The sequence below is a fragment of the Pituophis catenifer genome, unplaced genomic scaffold, assembly GCF_029215685.1.
Source record: "Pituophis catenifer annectens isolate HBS135680 unplaced genomic scaffold, rPitCat1.0.hap2 SCAF_3, whole genome shotgun sequence".
Taxonomy (NCBI): domain Eukaryota; kingdom Metazoa; phylum Chordata; class Lepidosauria; order Squamata; family Colubridae; genus Pituophis; species Pituophis catenifer.
In genome coordinates, this window is record NW_027256883.1 from 35,140,641 (window position 1) to 35,158,903 (window position 18,263).

Below are 18,263 nucleotides of genomic sequence, written 5' to 3' on the forward strand. Positions count from 1 at the left end.
CTCAAGAATAGTTTTTTTATGTTATATTATCACTTGTGGCTTAACTTTTTACATGATCTTGGCTATGTGTATTAGCCAACAAAGCATGGTTTAAAATCAAAATTTGGTATTTTGTATAAACTAAATCATAGGCAAGAATTAAGATGATCGATGATTCAAGATGATTCAATTTGCCAGCAGAATTAACATTCAGATTAGCTAACAATAATATATAACACAGCATAATGTTTTCCTTTTGTGTTTTGAATAGCCTGTCCATATGCTCTGAATATGAAGGACACTCTCCATCACACAGCATGAAGTTCTCTCTACCATGACTTATTTTCTGGATATATCATATAGAATGTTGTGCTCAGTTGGCAGGTCATTCCCTTTATCAGTGTAAGAGATGGGATTCGGGAGATGATTTACTACATTTTAATTTTTAAAAAATGTTTGGCCTAGAGTATACCATTATTATCTTGAGACTTATCTTTTATTTATTCGACTAACAGAAAACATTAGAAATATTTAGAAATTAAGTTTCATTAGTATAAATCAACCTACAAAATGAGTGCTTTTCACTCTGTATTCTATGACTAGGTAGGAAAAGCACACCTATTTTAAAGAGCAGAAAAAGAAAAAAAGAAAAAAAGAAAAAACCAAACTCCGGGTCAAATTCAACTCCTGGTGACTACAAGGACGCAACCATCAGCTTTATTGGCAAAAGTGGAAAAATAACTAGGACTAGTTAGCTTAGTTTCCAGACCAAACAACATAAATCATGGTGTCAAACTCATGTTGTCACGGCAGCATCAGGTGACGTATCATGACTTCTTTCCCCTTTGCTAAACCAGGCATGGGCATGGCCAGTGCGTGACGCATCCAGCCCACAGGATGCGAGTTTGACAGCCCTGATATAAATGATTAGTTTTTGCTAATATGTTACATATCATATATGGAAATCATATGATTTGTGTTCATCTTGCATACTTGAGAACATTGACACAGAATGCTACAAAGCACAAAAGGATGCCTTGAAATTAGGAATAGATGGCAAACCTAAAGTCAAAAGGGAAAGAAATATGAAGAGCAAAGAACTACTAAGCTTTGAGGATTCAAGGGGTAAAGGATTGGGATGGAGGCTCAGACTTGTAACATTTACCTAATCTGCACATATGTACCTGTATCAAATCATAATTCTTGCTCTGTCAAGACTCATTCTCATTGGACCTATGAAGATTGCATAGGATTAGTTTTGTTGTTGCAGGGTGAATGGTTTCCTATGTTACTACAGGGAAGCAGCAGCTGAATTTACACTTCTTTAAAAATTTCATTGCAAAATGTGATCTTAAAACCAATGACAAATTGGCAAGATTTGGCAGTTGACTGCTAAATGTCATGGGGGCAATGGCCAGAAAGTAAACATAGGAGACTCTACACAATCTATTGGACTAATGCTACTCAGTTCTTCCCTGGGCATTTCAACCAATTTAATTCATATCATCACTTGCCTTATTTCCTTGAATTAGTTTGGAGAATAGATTCCATACATGTCCCATTAATTTTACCTAACCCAACTCAATAATATTTTGAGTATCTATATTCAGATAGTAGCAGATAATTTCCATTGCAGGGATGATGTCTACAAGTCAAGATGTGAAATATAATGGTGCAATTGAAGATCTGCCTGTTTTTTAATGTATGACATACAGCCCCCATTATAACTTTTTTTTAAATCATACCCTACGGGCAACCTTGTATGACCTGAAGGAAAGATAGGCTGACAGTAAGACAATGCAACTTGAATAAGAAAAGGAAGATTATCAGTTCTATTACATTGTCTTTGATACGTAATATAATTCCCCAGTATGATTTTGTTAAACTATGCTTCTACGCTAAGATATTAAAATGCAGAATATTAAACTTGAATTAGGAATACTCAAACCTTTCTTCAGGTTTATAAATTAACTATCGCAGTCTAGCTTTCTTTGTAGAAATATTGCAAAGATAAAATTTGCAAGAATGCATAAGGGAAGGTCACGATACAAACATCATAAATAAATAATATACAAAATCTAACTTAATCCCTTTATATTTCTGTGGAAAGATTTAACCATGTCCTTAACAATCTCCTGGAATTCAATGTGTCTTATTTCAGAACTGGATTGTGCTATAATTTTAAAGCCAGTAAAGTAAAAAGAAAAAAACCTTATACAATATATGCACTGGTCTAATAGATTTCCACTGCCGTTGAGATAAAGCAATAAATTATCTTACATTTGCTCACATAAATAGAGCTTATCTGTCAAAAATATTTCTAGAATATTTTTGCAAATCCATAGTTTTCCGTTTGAAAACTGCTATTTTTCCATTGCCTGTCTTGTTTTTCCTGAAAAAAGAAAAAAAAATCCCAAATATAAATAGTGCATTTGCTGTTGTCTTTTTACTAAAGCTTTTAAATTTAAGAAATAATAGATGCCTGTCTAGACAACCCTAAAATTGTTTTAGTTACTGATGTATGGATGACTGATAAATGTCATCTTTTTCTGCCTGCAGTGCATTTTGCATCCAGTCTACTGACATTCATGTATAGCTGACCTGATTCTGCATTTTTTGTTTGCATGAAGCATTTAGAATTTTACTATGATGAAACTTCAAGATACTATGTGCAAAACAAAAAAAAATGCTTTCTGTCTTCTTCGCTTTTCTTTTTTTTTCTTTCTTCTTTTGTTTGTTTCTTTGACTATTTCATGAAAAGACTCCATTAATGAAAAAGGTTGCATAACATTCCAGGTGGAATAGCAATTACTTCCTCAGATTTATGTTCTTCTGCCTTTGCTCAGCTAAAAGGAAATGGGAAAGCATGGAATTAATGAACTACTTTCATTGAAACAGTTTTGCTTTTGAATGCAGTCCAAATGTGCTTATTGTTTGCTACTTAGCACTATGAAATCTATTATAAAAAGCTGTAAAAGAAGCCATATTTCTATCATGAGTTTGAGAATGGAGTTCAGAAAGAAGTTTATGACTGAGATTCTGAATTCATAGCTAGATTTGGAGTTCTTGCTGCCAGCATGTCTGACTCGGCAAACATACGACAACTATTCCTCATTCTACACTCTGCAAAAGCTACTCCCATTTGAGATATAGATTTACCAATCAAGTGTAGCAAAAAGGCAAAACAAAAGCCCATATCACTATGTAGGGAATTTTCCCTTTGCTGGAGCCATCATTATAATGAGATCATATCAACACCAAAAAAGAAAAAATATAGAGTTAAATTTAGAGTTGAAGGAAAGATCAAGTTAATAAACCATTTCTATACTGATAATTATTAAAATAATCCCTAAATGACATAAACAACCCTAAGACAAATCAATAAAGCAACTGTATGTTGACCTGAGTTGAAATGTTATACAATACAATAATATGGTTATATAAACAGTGTATTTACTTCAACATAATCTATGAGTATGCATGAATACTGCATATACCTCTACATTCTTAAATTGCAGATAATACATTGGCTTGAACATAGAAGAGATAATTTTTGGTAGTCTCAACATCTGAACTTGAAGAAAAAAATGGACACAAAAGAAAAGAAAAAATAAAGGAAACAAAAGTGTAAGTACAAGAATTGAAGAGAAAGTGCAAGTATCGTACAGGTAGTCTTTGTGAAGACTTCACTTGTGAAGACACAACTGAGCCCAAAATTTCTGTTGGTAAGTGAGGCATTTGTTAACCAAGTTTTGCTCCATTTTATGACTTTTCCGGCCATAATTATTAAGTGAATGACTGCAATTGTGAAATTAGTAACATGATTGTTAAGTGAACTTGGCTTCCCTGTTGACTTTGCTTGTCAGAAGGTCGCAAAGCGTGATCATATGATCCTGGAACACTGCAACCATCATATATATGAGTCTTTCTTTAGGCTATAGAAAAAAGAAGTTGCCAACTGTCTGAATTTTGATCACATGACCACTGGGTTGCTGCAATGGTCGTAAGTGTGAGAAATGGTCATAAGTTACTGTTTTCAGTGCTGATATAACTTTGAATGGAACTAAATGAACCATTGTAAATCAAGGACTGCCTGTATTATAATGCTAAAAATAGATTAATTGCTAACAGAGACACTGAAATTGGATTAAAGGAAACAAAAAGTTGAAAATGATTAGAACAAACTGAAAAACTGTTACAAAGTATGGTAGAAGCATGTGTAGCAATGTTAATAGAAAGTAAGAAAAAGGATATTTGATAATATGATGAAGTGAAAGGGGCCATGGATGCAACAGTAATTATATAAAAGCTGCCAAAAATGAGAGACATATTATGTATATTGAGAAAAATATCATTCCAAGCAGTCAAAGTCAAAAGAGCAAGGAATGGTTAATATCAAAAGTGGAAAGGAAAAGGCAGAACAAATTTGATGGAATTCTTTTTTTAAAAAAAGTTATTGAAATGGGTGAAGGAAACTAAGAGCCTCAAGCTAATTGAATAAAATTAAAAATGAAAGTGATGAAATTTGGGGAGATGAAACCAAACTGAGGGAATGGTGGAAAAAACTTTTTATGAGATTTATATGGGAATAAGAGTAATATTGTATGAGAAATGAAATTGAAAATAATGTTATGAATGTTAATGTTCAAAAATTGTTAAAAGAAAGTCATAAATGCCATGAAAAATTTTAAAGCTGCAGGCATAGATAGTGTAACTTAAATATTTTAAATCTTAAAATATGGAAGTGGCTTGCATATGGTATAGCTATGAAAATTATTTAATGTGTGTGAAGGCCACATCTGTTCTGATGACTGACGGAAGACTGTTTATTGTATGTCTGTAACATAATATAGCAGATAATAAAATGTGAATAACCTTGGATCATAAGCTGGTTAAGAGTTTTATATGGTAGAAATAAAACATGTATGAGAATAGTAAAATGTTCAACATTGAGCAGGGAATAAGACAAAGATTACGGTGTTTGTCTTAATGTATTTGTGGATAAATGTGTAAAGAATACTTATGTTGATTTTACAGCTGTATTGGTTCAGGACATTAATGTAGGACACATGCAAATGATGCAATGTTTTCTGAGAACTGAAATGAATGTGGATCTTAAAATTAATATATCAAAGACAAAAGTAGCTGTGCCTGACAGTGAATATGGAATGAGTGACTGCAAGTTACACAGAATTAGAAAAATTAAATAGACTAAGTAGATAAATTAGTACCATATTAGGAAGTTTACTAAAAATAGAAAAATGCGGAACTTTTAAATGTGCAAATATTTGAGAAAAATTGCAGGTAACATACGTTATGTTATGAGGAACATTTCAAGCCAATTTGTGAGAGCTGGGTATATCGATCAATTGATAGAATAGGAATGAATGTCAAGTAAAAATGGCTATATATAAAGTAATGCTTCTGTCAATTTTGTTTTATAGAATATCTGGGTGTGCCTGAGGAATGTAGACACTGAATACAGTGAGAGTGGAATATCTAAGTGTTTTTCTTCAAACCAAAAAGGAGAGAGCGAAAATACTGTTTGAATGTGGATGGAACTAAAAAGTGAGTGACCGTGATGCAGATGATTTGGTCACATAGACAGAATGAATACAGTGAAATTGAACAACAAATTTTAAAAGGAAGAATAAATGGGGTCAAGACAACTGGAAGATCAATAAAATTTTGGTTGGATGGAGTTGATGAGAAGTTTAAAGAACAAAAGGCAATGTACAGAGCAGTGTATTGTTGTGATTGAAGTAAAGATAGTTTTCAAACATAGAAAAGTATGAAAAGGTTTAGTGAATTGTGTTAGTGGTTTTAATTATATCTCCTTTGCTTTCTTTAGTTCTTTTGTTTTGTTTTTCTCTTTGGTTTACTAATTTTCATTCTTTTCTGCACTCTGTATAATGTTGCCAACTATGAAATGGAAGAACATGATGACTATGTACAATATGTACTGTATGTCATGTTTGAACAACAAATAGCAAATTACACTTCTGATAATGTTCTCTTGACTTGATTTTTTCCCCCTAATGCATATCCACAATGCAACTTTTTCATTTGGGTATCTGCCTGCAAAGCTAAAAAAAATGAACAAAGAACATAGGTTTTGCATTTGGCTAACTGTTTGAAAAGGAAAAGAAAACACACATAAAACACAGGCTAATAGTGTTAAGATCTTAAACTGGCGTAGAGGTGATAGACAGGTATCAAGGGAGAATGGAAATTCTGAACCACTCTTAAACTCACTGGATTCATAAATTGGAATTCTTAACAGATTATAAGATTTTGTGATAGATTAATATATACCAAAAATATGGGGTAAGTCTATGACTAGGGTAGCTAGTTAACAAGCTACAAAAGAATTTCAAATAAGCTATACTGGCATTATAGAACAAACAAACAATAGATTTATTGGGATATTTTCTGATATAACTAATAAGAGCAGTATTAAATACACTGCACATTTACATTCTCCAAAGAGGCTTCAAAAAGACTTGTTTTGAAAATAGAGACCTATTCGATAGAATGGAATGAAAAAGTGAATTAAAATGAGGAAAAATGATAGTAGAGGATAAGGGTGATAAATATGATATGTATCTTTAATGATGGAGTTATTCCCTTGAGAAATCCACAAAAGCATTAAAGATAACTCTGCTGCTCCAATCTAGTGCATCAGAGCCTTTGAAATACAACATTACATTCTCATTCAGAATAAAAATGTTTACTCGAATATAAAAATATTCTGCTTAATGGATTTTATTTTTTGAATTAAGCCTCTTTCTTTAGGCTATAGAAAAAAGAAGATTGAGTAGTATACATCTGAATAATTGTATGTTAATATCAGATCTGAAGTTACGTTCTGCTTTTTAATGCCATCTGGGATGTTTTTGAACAAAATCATCCAAACATGTATTTCCCAATTGATAATGCCCAATTGATAAAAAAATGTCTAGTGACTTTTTTCTATAGCAATAAAGATCAGCGATGACTTTTTATTTGTTTTATTTGTTTTAAAAATAAAAAAAAATATCAAAAAAAAAGATCAGCGATGGCATAAAATATAATATTTGTTGATTTGTGAGTGGACTGCTCCTCATACTTCGATATATAATGATCCTCTGAAATTTCCAAACTTTAAAACTGAATTGTTTTGGTTTGATTTTTTTTTATGCTTGCCCTGTGCAGTCTCTTTGGGTACAGGGGGTGGGGGGGAATATCATTTTAAACAACATTTAGTAATAAAAGGTGATCCAAAAGCTTTTTAATAATATCTTTCTTGAAGTAAAAATCTTTACCAATGCACGGGAGGCCAGAAAATTTAGCCCTGGAGAAACCACACTGATAATGTAGATTGAGAACTGTCCCTAGAAATAACACGGGATGAATATGTTAATTTTGTGTCCATGAGATGTATAGCAGAGAAGAAACAATGGCTTCCCTTATGGGCCATCCTTCTTTTCTTCCTGCTCATTCAAGGCACAGTTTGAAAGTATGCAGTGGGAGCAGCACTTATTAGCTTCTCAGAAAGGCTTTTACTTTTAAAGCGATAAAATAAAAAAGAACATAGCGCAAAAGCTCTCAGACTACCTTATATTATTAGTTAAATTTAAATTCATAATTGCTCTGAGATATATCACAGAGCACTTTAATACAAATTTAAAATGTTAGATTTATAACTCGTGACAACTAATGGGGTCAGTTTGCCCATCATTAAGGAGAATATAAAAACTGCTGCATTAATTTATCAGGAAGAAGAGATATCCAGATCTGTCCTTTTCAGGTAGAAGAGATAAATTGAACCACGGAATGGGCAGAAAATAAATTTGATAATAATGATAATTGGGTGCAATCCCAGAGCAATTGGATCATCACTTGAACATCATTGGTATTGACAAAATCACCATTGGTCAATTGCAAAAAGCAGCTTTACTTGGAACAGCTTACATCCTAAAATGATAATTTTAACACCATTGAAAGTCCACATCTGCCTATCCAGATCCTTGGGAATGGATCGATAGATGGATAACAATGTCAAATCCAGTCTAAACATCTGTATAACTGTGCAACGCACCATACTAAATTGTAAATAGATTTTAGGCTTTTTTGTGAGATCTGCCATAGAAGTAGGCCAGGAATCTCATGACTCAAAAAGAATCACTGCTCTCATTTGATTCCACCAACCACCCGTCTTCAAATCTGTTTCTTCCTGATGCTACTGCAGACTATCGATGTTCTCAAGCCTATTTAATACTATAGACAAAGCTTGCTCTCAATATTGAAACCTATTGGGTTAAGACTACATACAGCAAATCATACAGCAAATCAAATATTTATTCTGAGTCTTGTGAGAAGTTGCTGGGACATCATCACATATGTTCTTATCTGCATTGCATTATACAGGGCAGGGGTGAAATCCAGCTGGTTCTATCCGGCTCGGGAAAACTGGTAGCAGTGGCTGCGGGAGGCTCCACCCATCCACGCAGACATCATGATGTCGTTTTTTTGTGACATTTTAAGCTTCTGCACATGTGCAGAAGGCTTTGTTCATGTGCAGATGATGGTGCATGCACATTGGTGAACCAGTGGGAAGGTAAGTGAATTTCACCCCTGGTACAGGGGTATCAAACTCGAGGCTCACAGACCAGATCCAGCCCACAGAATGCTTAGATCTGGCCAACGGGGCCACCAGATCCCGTTGGCCAGAAACAGCAAAGGACTGGCCCGTGGTGCCTCTGCCAGCAAAAATGGAGCTTCATTTTTGGCTGTGATGGCCTCCTGCAGCCCTATGCCAGCAAAAACGGAACTTCGGGGGGGGGATGTGCAGCCCCTTGAGCTCCATTTTCACTAGCAGAGGGCTAGCAAAACAAACTAAAAACAAAACAAAAGGAGAAATGTTTCCCCTTTCACATTTGAGCATGCAAGAAGGGACAGGAAAGGGAAAAGGAGAAAGGGAAAGAGGAAAGACAAAGAAAAAGAAGCAAAGATGGGAAGAGACAAGGAAGGAAAAATAAGGAAGGAGGGGAAGGAGGAAGAAAGGAGAAGGAAGAGAAAAGGAAAAAGAAGAAAAGGAGGGAGGGAGGGAGGGAGGGAGGGAGGGAGGGAGGAAGGAAGGAAGGAAGGAAGGAAGGAAGGAAGGAAGGAAGGAAGGAAGGAAGGAAGGAAGGAAGGAAGGAAGGAAGGAAGGAGAATATAATGAGAGTGAAGAAGGATCTGAGGGAAGTTCTTCCTTAGCACTTGGCCACCACAGGTGCCCCTGACACAAGTGATGTCATGCTGACCATGGCCACTCCAGCCACTTCTACCCCAGCCACACCTATCCTGGCTCCCTGAGGTCAAACACAACCCTGATACGGCCCTCAATAAAATCGAGTTTGACACCCCTGCATTAGTGCATGATCATCATTAGTGGACTAAAGGGTGCATTTAGGTAGTTAGATCTAGCTTGCCATTTTAGTATATACTTTTTCTAAGAAGGGATTTAATTAAATGAAAATGTATTAATAAAATGTATTGATCAAAAATATGATCAAACAAAATAATATGTATGGGACCAGAATACAGTCACTATCAATATATTACAATTATACTCTCTTCACATTCTACACTCCCAATCAAATAAGTAATTTAATGGAGAAATTAAAAAAAGACAACATTCAAATATCTTATCTATATATATATATATAAAAGCGAAATACCACTCATGCATCATCACAAAATCTCCAGAACCATAAAGCCTACAAACTTGAAATTTGCCATGTATGTTCCTCTTGGCTTCTAGGTGCTCACTAAGAAAGGGTTTTTCAAAATGACTATCAGAGCATTAGTATTTCCTATATTATAATTAACAGGCTCTGATGCTAAGGGGTCTACTCCCGCTCCCCACCTGAAAAGAACTCTGTTCCAAATGCAAAACACAAGCAGAGGAGAGGAATTTCAGTCTCAGTTTTACTTTCACAGCAGCAAGCAGGGGATAGGATAGGGGAGCCTTCTGTGGGGCAAGCCTGAGGGAGAGAAGGAGGATAGGATAGGATAGGATAGGATAGGATAGGATAGGATAGGATAGGATAGGATAGGATAGGATAGGATAGGATAGGATAGGATAGGATAGGCTTCTGTGGGGTAAGCCTGAGGGAGAGAAGAGGATAGGGGAGGGGAGGGGAAGCTTCTGTGGGGCAAGGCTGGGGAGAGAAGCGGATAGGATAGGATAGGCTTCTGTGGGGCAAGGCTGAGGGAGAGAAGGGAGAGGTGAGGCCGATCATAACTACTCATTAATTTTCAAGCTGTAAGTGTCGATTTATCAAGCCCGATCACATAGTTTTGTAGCGGAGCACTGGTATTCAGCTAGTACTTTATATATATTAATCCCAAAGTTTGTTCCTGGGTGTCAAATCCTTACCAGTGCAATTTAGAAAAAAAATAACTCACAGTAAATCACACTAAGGTTATTGTCAAGACTGTAAAAGGTTAATATGCTGAAGTTTGGAAGCTTCATAAGCCAAAACTCCACACATCTATTAGTGAATTCATTAATGCAGGGTTTCTGGAAACCATTTGAACTTTTTTCTCAGAATGCAAAGTTAAAGGGCTAAGCCCTTTATTCCCAGATAATCTTGAAATTTGATCCTGAAATATCTACCTTCTTGTCATTAACATTTTGGAGTTGTTTCTCTTTCTTTCTTAGCTCGAGATTTAGCCCAAAATTGCTAGTACAGTGGGTCTCTTTTCACCACACTTTCATTTCAGCAGTTGTGTGGCTACACATTTGTTGTGCATTTGTTACTGCCCTAGTGTATCCTCAGGGAAGGAGGTGAAAAAATTCACAATTGTACCTACAGCCACCCAGTCAATACCTTGCTCACGTAAACCATTATTTATGTAAACACTGTCATGTTTCTAGGTCCAAAGCTACTTTATTGAATATTTGCAGTAATATATAAACACACATATGTGATTGAAGTTCTATAGTTTAAACAAGAGTTCTTGGTATAACATTACAGAGTATTTTGATTTCTAATTCCCACTGGTCTGATGCTGTTTAAGAATTGAAATTTGGGCATGTGATCAGTGGTGGGATTCAAAAACTTTTACTACCTGTTCTGTAGGTGTGGCTTGGTGGGCGTGGCTTGGTGGGCGTGGCAGGGGAAGGATACTGTAAAATCTCCATTCCGTCCCCAATCCAGAGGAAGGATCCTGCAAAATCCCCATTTCTTCCCGATCAGCTGGGACTTGGGAGGCAGAGAATAGGTGGGGGTGGGGCCAATCAGAATTTTTACTACCGGTTCTCCGAACTACTCAAAATTTCTGCTACCAGTTCTCCGGAACTGGTCAGAACCTCCTGAAACCCACCTCTGCATGTGATGGTACAAAAAGGATCAAACTCCTATGTTATATGAATGCCAGTCAGCCACATTTGGTTTCTACCCTAAATTGCCATAGGAATCTTCTTTTCTACACATTTATCAGAAATAAAAAATGAAACACAAAGTACCGGTATTTCATAAAAAGCCAGGGAAATTATTAAATGGAGAAATAAGACTTGACTCCAACTCTGATAGAAATCTATATGTACTGAATCTATTTTAGCCTGGTCTAACTTTTCAATCTATGTCACTTTTTATACAGGAATAATTTTCAGCTGCTATATTTATGTATGTACTTACTTGACATCAGTGTTATTTTTAAGTTCCCAGAGATTTTGAATCTATTTCTGTCTTTCTGGAATATGCAAATTTATTCTTCAAACTTAAAAATTGAAGCTGAAACTACAATGTACATTGCTGAATTTAAGAATCATACTGGTGATCCAATGTGATGCCTTCCTTCCTTCCTTCCTTCCTTCCTTCCTTCCTTCCTTCCTTCCTTCCTTCCTTCCTTCCTTCCTTCCTTCCTTCCTTCCTTCCTTCCACAATTATCTAGAGTTCTTTGTAGTAACCATTTTAATATTCCTTCTTATCTTGTTTCTATTCAGGTGCAAGTATAATATAGGTAGATATCCATAAATAATGTGACTAATTAAGCTAAAAGACCCCTTCTCATTTTGATATATACTTTTCATAATAAAAAATACTGTTGGTATCAGTGTCTGAAATAAAGTTTATAGGAAAGGAACATTACCTAATTTATAACTTGAATCAGTTTTCTCTCAATGTTACGTACTTCAACCATGTTGTACTAGAATTCCCACAGTGTTAACCAGCATATTAAACTGAAGATGGAGTTGAATCTTGTGTACCTGGAGGGCACCAGGAAAGATTGACTTAGAATAATTTATAATATTTAAAATATTCAAAATGAAAAAAAAAGAGCATACAGTAGTTGTTAGGATGTTCTTTCACTTTCCTTACTACAATTCTCTAAAGCCCTCTAGGAAATCCTCAGGTTTATATTTTCTGCAGTCTTCCAACTAAAAATGGTTCACAAAACTAATAGCAAAACCAAAATATATCAAAGATCCAACTCACAAGATACGCCAGTAGCAGCAGTTACATTGAAGTATTAAAAGATCATGTGATATCATTACTTTTCTGCTAAAATATAATAGTGCATTAGCCCAATTAAGTTCTTCCCAGGTATTTACAATCAAAATTAGATTCTACCCCCTCCATACAATTAGAAGCCTTTTAGTGAACGTGCGATGGGCAGCAAATAAATTTTATAAATAAATAAATAAAACCCTAAGGAATTGGGGAAAGTGTTTGCCAGGTCCTATCCTGTTCACTCATGATACCATTACAGAACAAGTCACCTTAATTGATATTTCTCAGTTGACATCAATTTTCTCTTGGAGAATGAAAACCATCACTCAGAGTGATGTCTTTAGAGCAGTGAAGCACTAATGTCACTCTTGCCTTTCCAGTGTTCTAAGTCCTAATAGGAAAAGCAGTGTGTAGCTTCTAACTGAAGTGATCATATTTTCTTCTATGTGATGTGTTGCATCATCAACTGTGTCTATGTTTCTCTCTGTATTACATTGCTCTGTGCTTGGGAACAGAAGATACATGGGGTCGTGTAACTCAGATGTACTAATTCAGTCACAGAAAATGTGACTATCGTATTTTTCAGAGTATAAAACGCTCCGACTATAAGGCGCACCTATCTTTTTTGGTGAGGAAAACAAGAAAAAGAAATCTGCCTCTGTCTCCTAGTAATTTTACCTTGTTGCAACAAACAGCAAATAGCTGCTTTACTTTCATTTTCATTTTCAACATAGCTTGATTAGCACAAGAAAAAAAAATCTGCTCCCAGCAATTTACCTCCTTGCAGCAAGCAGCAGAGGCCCGCAAAACAGCTGAGAGCAAAACAGCTGAGAGTCAGGCCAATCCAATCAACTTGTGCTAATTAGGCTGTGCTGAAGCTGAAACGAGCTGTTTCTTCTTGCTGCTTGCTGCAAGGAGGTAAACTGCTGGGAGGCTGAGGCCAAAGGGTGGGGGCCAGTGGGTGGGCAGGGCTACATTCAGTGTATAAAATGCACTTAAATTTTAACCCCTTTTAGGGGGGGGAGGAAAGATGCATTTTATACTCCAGAAAATATGGTAATTAAACTATAAAGCTTTAGATGTACAATGGATGGTTTGCTTAGAAAAGAGAAGTCACCAACATCCCAGATCAATGGCCTCTCTGAAAGGGAGGGATTTTTTTTCCCTGGAATCTTTTTTCTACACTCCACAGATAAATAAGATAAATTTTCAAACTTCTTTTGGACAGTGTCTCTCCCTACATAAAATACAGTCCTGTTCTGTTCAGTTTTATAATTATCATGCTTATGAACAAAATCCTGAATTCCCTTACTTAATCTCTTTCTCACATTCACATTGTATTGAAAAGAATAAAAAGTCCCTCTACTTTCTACCTGTGCTGCATTGAGTGAATAGGACTTTGTAGTTAGCACTAAATATTCCATGAAATCTCCTTCCTAATTTCAGCTCATTTAGATTACCTTGTCAATCACAAATTCTTTTCTGATCTGAAAATAACTCTTCTCAAAGACCACTTCTTAGAAATGTCAGAGGTGGGGGTATAGTGAACAGAGTAGAGCATAGGAAAGAATCTAGTCTAATTAAAGCTCATCTGATTTCTTTAGAACCATTACATGGTTTTTCATCTGATTTCAATAAGTTTTAACATTTTTTTTGCTTACAGCTATGACAGCCAACTGAAAAATAATCACTGTTTACATTATGCAAAGGAGAAAAAGTTACTTCAAGGCCCATTTCACATTCATATGTTTTCAATATATGTTTATTGAGCATTGATGAAAAACAGTCAGTCTAAAAACATTTGCGGTAACCATTTCATGGCTACTCAAGCCTATATTCATACATTACATCATCGTTCAAACTACTTAACACAATACTATTTGAAACAAAGCTAGTCATGGTGATTTTATACAATTAGGCATACAAAAATAATTCTACATTTAGAAAATAAATCATTTTTCAATAAATTACAATATACTCTTTTTTAAAAGGTTTGTGTAAAATAGGTAATAATACAAAAGAGTTCTAAAAGAACAAGTTTTTCATTTCTGAATTGTGAAAAACGTTTTGGCATCCTAAAAAAATCACTGAATTTCAGATGGGCCAATATCTTTATAGTGGTCATTGACCAGGATCTCACATCATATAAAAGTGTGTGTGTGCATGTGCATGCGTGTGTGCGTGTAAAAAACAATGTCCTGGATAAAACCCGGAACATCCATGAGTACATCAGTAAGATAGCACCCAAAGATGAGCTGCTAAAAGAATGCCTGGGGTAGCAGCAGACATGGAAGAAAGATCAAGTAGAGGAAGCCCCATGGCAAATCAAGACTCTGCATGGGATGTACCATCAACAAGTATCTGAGGTGGCAGTCACTGGAAAATCCTACCAGTGGCTGGAAAGGGCTGGACTAAAGTACAGCACTGAGGCGGTGATCTTAGAAGCATGAGAGCAGTCACTAAGCACCAGATCCCTACAAGCCATGTCTACCACACTAGATAGGACTCAAGGTGCAGACTGTACAGAGAGAACCCAGAAACAGTTCAACACATATTGGCAGGGTATAAGTGGCAGGCAGGAAAAGCATATACTGAGCAGCACAACCACGTAGGTGACATTATGTACTGGAGCTTCTGTGTAGTGTATGGACTAGACTTTCCTAAATCCAGATGGGAGATTCCACAGAAGATTGTGGACAGTAAGAAAGCTAAGACCCTATGGTACTTCCAGATCCAGACAGATGGGTAGGTACCCGCCAGTCAGCTAGACATTGTGGTAGTAAACAAGGACCGGAAAACAGCAGTGGTGATGGATGTAACAGTGCCAAGTGACACTAGCATCAAGAAGGAGTACGAGAAGATGGAGAAGTGCCAGGACCCAAAGGAGTGAGAGGATGTGAAAAGTAAAATCCAAAGTAGTCCTGATGGTGGTAGGAGCACTCAGGGCTATGATTTTTAAGATGGGACAATGGTTCCAACAGATCCAAGGAACAACAACAGAGTTCTCTATGCAGAAGAGTGCAGTGTTAGAAACAGCTAAGATATTGTGCAGAACCCTCATACTTTCAAGCCTCTGGTAGAGGACCAAAAATTGAGGAAGACGTATATTAGCCATTGGGATCAGAAGGCATTTAAAACAATCAATCCCTGATAGGTGTTGGCTGGGCTTGGAAATCAAATTTGATGAGTTCAGATTAGCTTGTGGAATAAGACTACCAGGGAAATTCAATATTTAAGCTTTAAGCTTTCCAGAAAAACACAAGGCAAACAGTTATAAAGGTTTGTTTCCCAACAGCTAAAAGCCTCTGCACATGTACTTAGATTAGCATAGAACAGAATAACAGAGTTGGAAGGGACATTGGAGGTCTTCTAGTCCAACCCCCAGCTTAGGCAGGAAACCCTACACCATTTCAGACAAATGGTTACTCAATCTCTTCTTTAAAACTTCCAGTGTTGGAGCATTTATAACTTCTGGAGGCAAGTTATTCCACTGATTATTTGTTCTGTCAGGAAATTTCTCCTTAGTTCTAAGTTGCTTCTCTCCTTAATTAGTTTCCACCCATCCGCTAATTAGGAATGAGTGCTCCGTGGATCCATTGGTTAACAAGTACCAGCAGTCACAACCTTTTCTGTAGTAGCACCTCACCCCTGAATTATTATGTTCAAGGGGTTCATTAATGATACATAGAGTCATCATGCCAATCCTTGTAGAAACATTTTGGCAGTCGACCTCTATTCTGCATTCAAGAAAATGAAATAACTGTTTAGATTAATTGTTAAAACTGCTTGCTTTGCTTTTTCATTATCTCTATATTTTATCTAGTAATTTTATTGAAATCAGATTTGCATTCTGCTACACATATTTAATAGTTAAGATGACACGATACAAAGAGACAACATATTAATGCTCTTCAGTGATTATTCAAAGGCATTGCAAAGAAGGCACAGCTTTCAAATATTAACATCCACAAATATCTCAATTCAAGCATTGAGCAAAACTTATAAAAAAAACAAAACAAACAAAAGCAAAGCTCTTTTTATTCTATCTGGATCAAAGTTCTCTACCCTGAGTTTTTCAATGTCAAGATTGTTAATGCAGTGCTTATAATATAAAAGAACCATTGATCAATATCACAATGTTTTTTGTTTTGGAAGCGAGTGCTGTGAAATAACTGTAACTTGGTTTGGAGATATCTTGTATTCCTGGCCAGAACCTTGTGGAGGTGAAGGTAGTGGAGTTTCAGGAGTTGCTGGAAAAGAATTTGAAAAGAAATTATCAATAATCATATCAAAGCTGTGCTAGTAGTATGGAGTGGGTGTGGGAGCAATAACCAGTATTGGCTGAACTGAATTATAAATAACCACAACTTGTATTTGTTATTTTTCACACATTTTGGTACAGCACTGAAGTAGAATCCAATAATTAAGTAATCTGACTGTTGGCTAATTCCACTAAGTCAGCTGCAATAATACTGAAAGAATCAAAGGTCCATCACGGTACCTAAAGTTATCCTGCAATCTGGATGGTTTGCAAATGACAATCACAACAGGACCCTCGAACTTAAAACAGAAATGAAAAGCAGGCAAATTCCTATAAAATAAATTTGTTCAGATTTCTTCTGTGTGTAAGAGAGTGCAAATTTTAGGAACAGATGGGCAATGTGGAAGGGCAGAAAGAAAGGTTTTATCTGTTTATTTTTAACTCAGGTCCTATCATGTTTCATCTTCTAGAATCCTTAACAGATTAGACATGAAAAAATATAGAGTCGTCCTAAAAATAATGTCTATCCCTAATGTTAAGAAACACTCCAGTATATCTTAACTATGTTATGAGGTAATCATAACTGCCCAGCATCTATTGAAACACTATGTTGATATTTGATGATGATGATGATGATGATGATGATGATGATGATGATGACCTTGATGATATGACCCAAATAATATCAGAGTCAGGCTCTTTATTGATTCTATTGACTCTAATGATTTGGGACCTAGCCAAGAACCTAAGAGTAACAGAAGTATCACAGTAAAATGTACACTGTTCCAAATAGGATTGTATTTTGCAAAATTAGTAATACCAAGTCCAGTAATCTTAAAATTTCTAAATATATTGTGAATTCTATTGTTTTCCATTAAGAGTTCCAGTTATATTTTGCAGCTGATTATTGTTTTTCATCTAATTATCAACTATCAGCAAGTATTGTGAATCATATTTTCTTTTTATAGCCTTACTGTCTGATTATGTCCATATCAATTTGATAATAAAAATGCAACAAAATTTTGAATTTCAAATCCCACAGAATACTAAAATGAAAATGATCACCTGATGAATCCCGAAACTGTATGTGAAAACATTATTTTTTTATAAAACTAGGGGAAAAAAACCAAATCTCATTAAATTTGGACAACAAAACAATAAAAATACAATCATTTAAATCACAATTTGGCAGACTAAAAGGCTGCCATATTGTTATTGTTGAAAGCAATTATGAGTAAAAATTATCTGTTCACAGCAAAATAATGAATTTGGAAGGTGTCTGGGGATGATAACAATTTCAATGACATTTTGACAGAAATAGAGATCTGTTTCTGTATAATTTCTGGACCAACTGGCATTGAAGAAAAAAGATTTCTTTCTTCTATATGACATGAGTATGTGTGGAATTATGGGAAGAAAATTCCTTGAGATTACTGTCAAAAGTAAGAATAATTAATTAATTAATTAAACAATTATTTAAACAGTAATTCATTATTTAGTTAATTAACTAAATACATTTATAACCAAATGACCCACTG

General features: G+C 35.4%; 1 protein-coding gene across 1 annotated transcript in view; it reads right to left on the minus strand.

Moving 5' to 3' along the window:
- Positions 1-16,595: 16,595 nt before the first annotated feature.
- HNF4G (hepatocyte nuclear factor 4 gamma) overlaps positions 16,596-18,263 on the minus strand; it is a 41,130-nt gene continuing 39,462 nt past the window's right edge. Inside the window, exon 10 of the mRNA XM_070942196.1 lies at positions 16,596-16,714. Within this exon, the coding sequence (XP_070798297.1) occupies positions 16,596-16,714 (119 nt within the window). The remainder of the gene's footprint in view (positions 16,715-18,263) is intronic.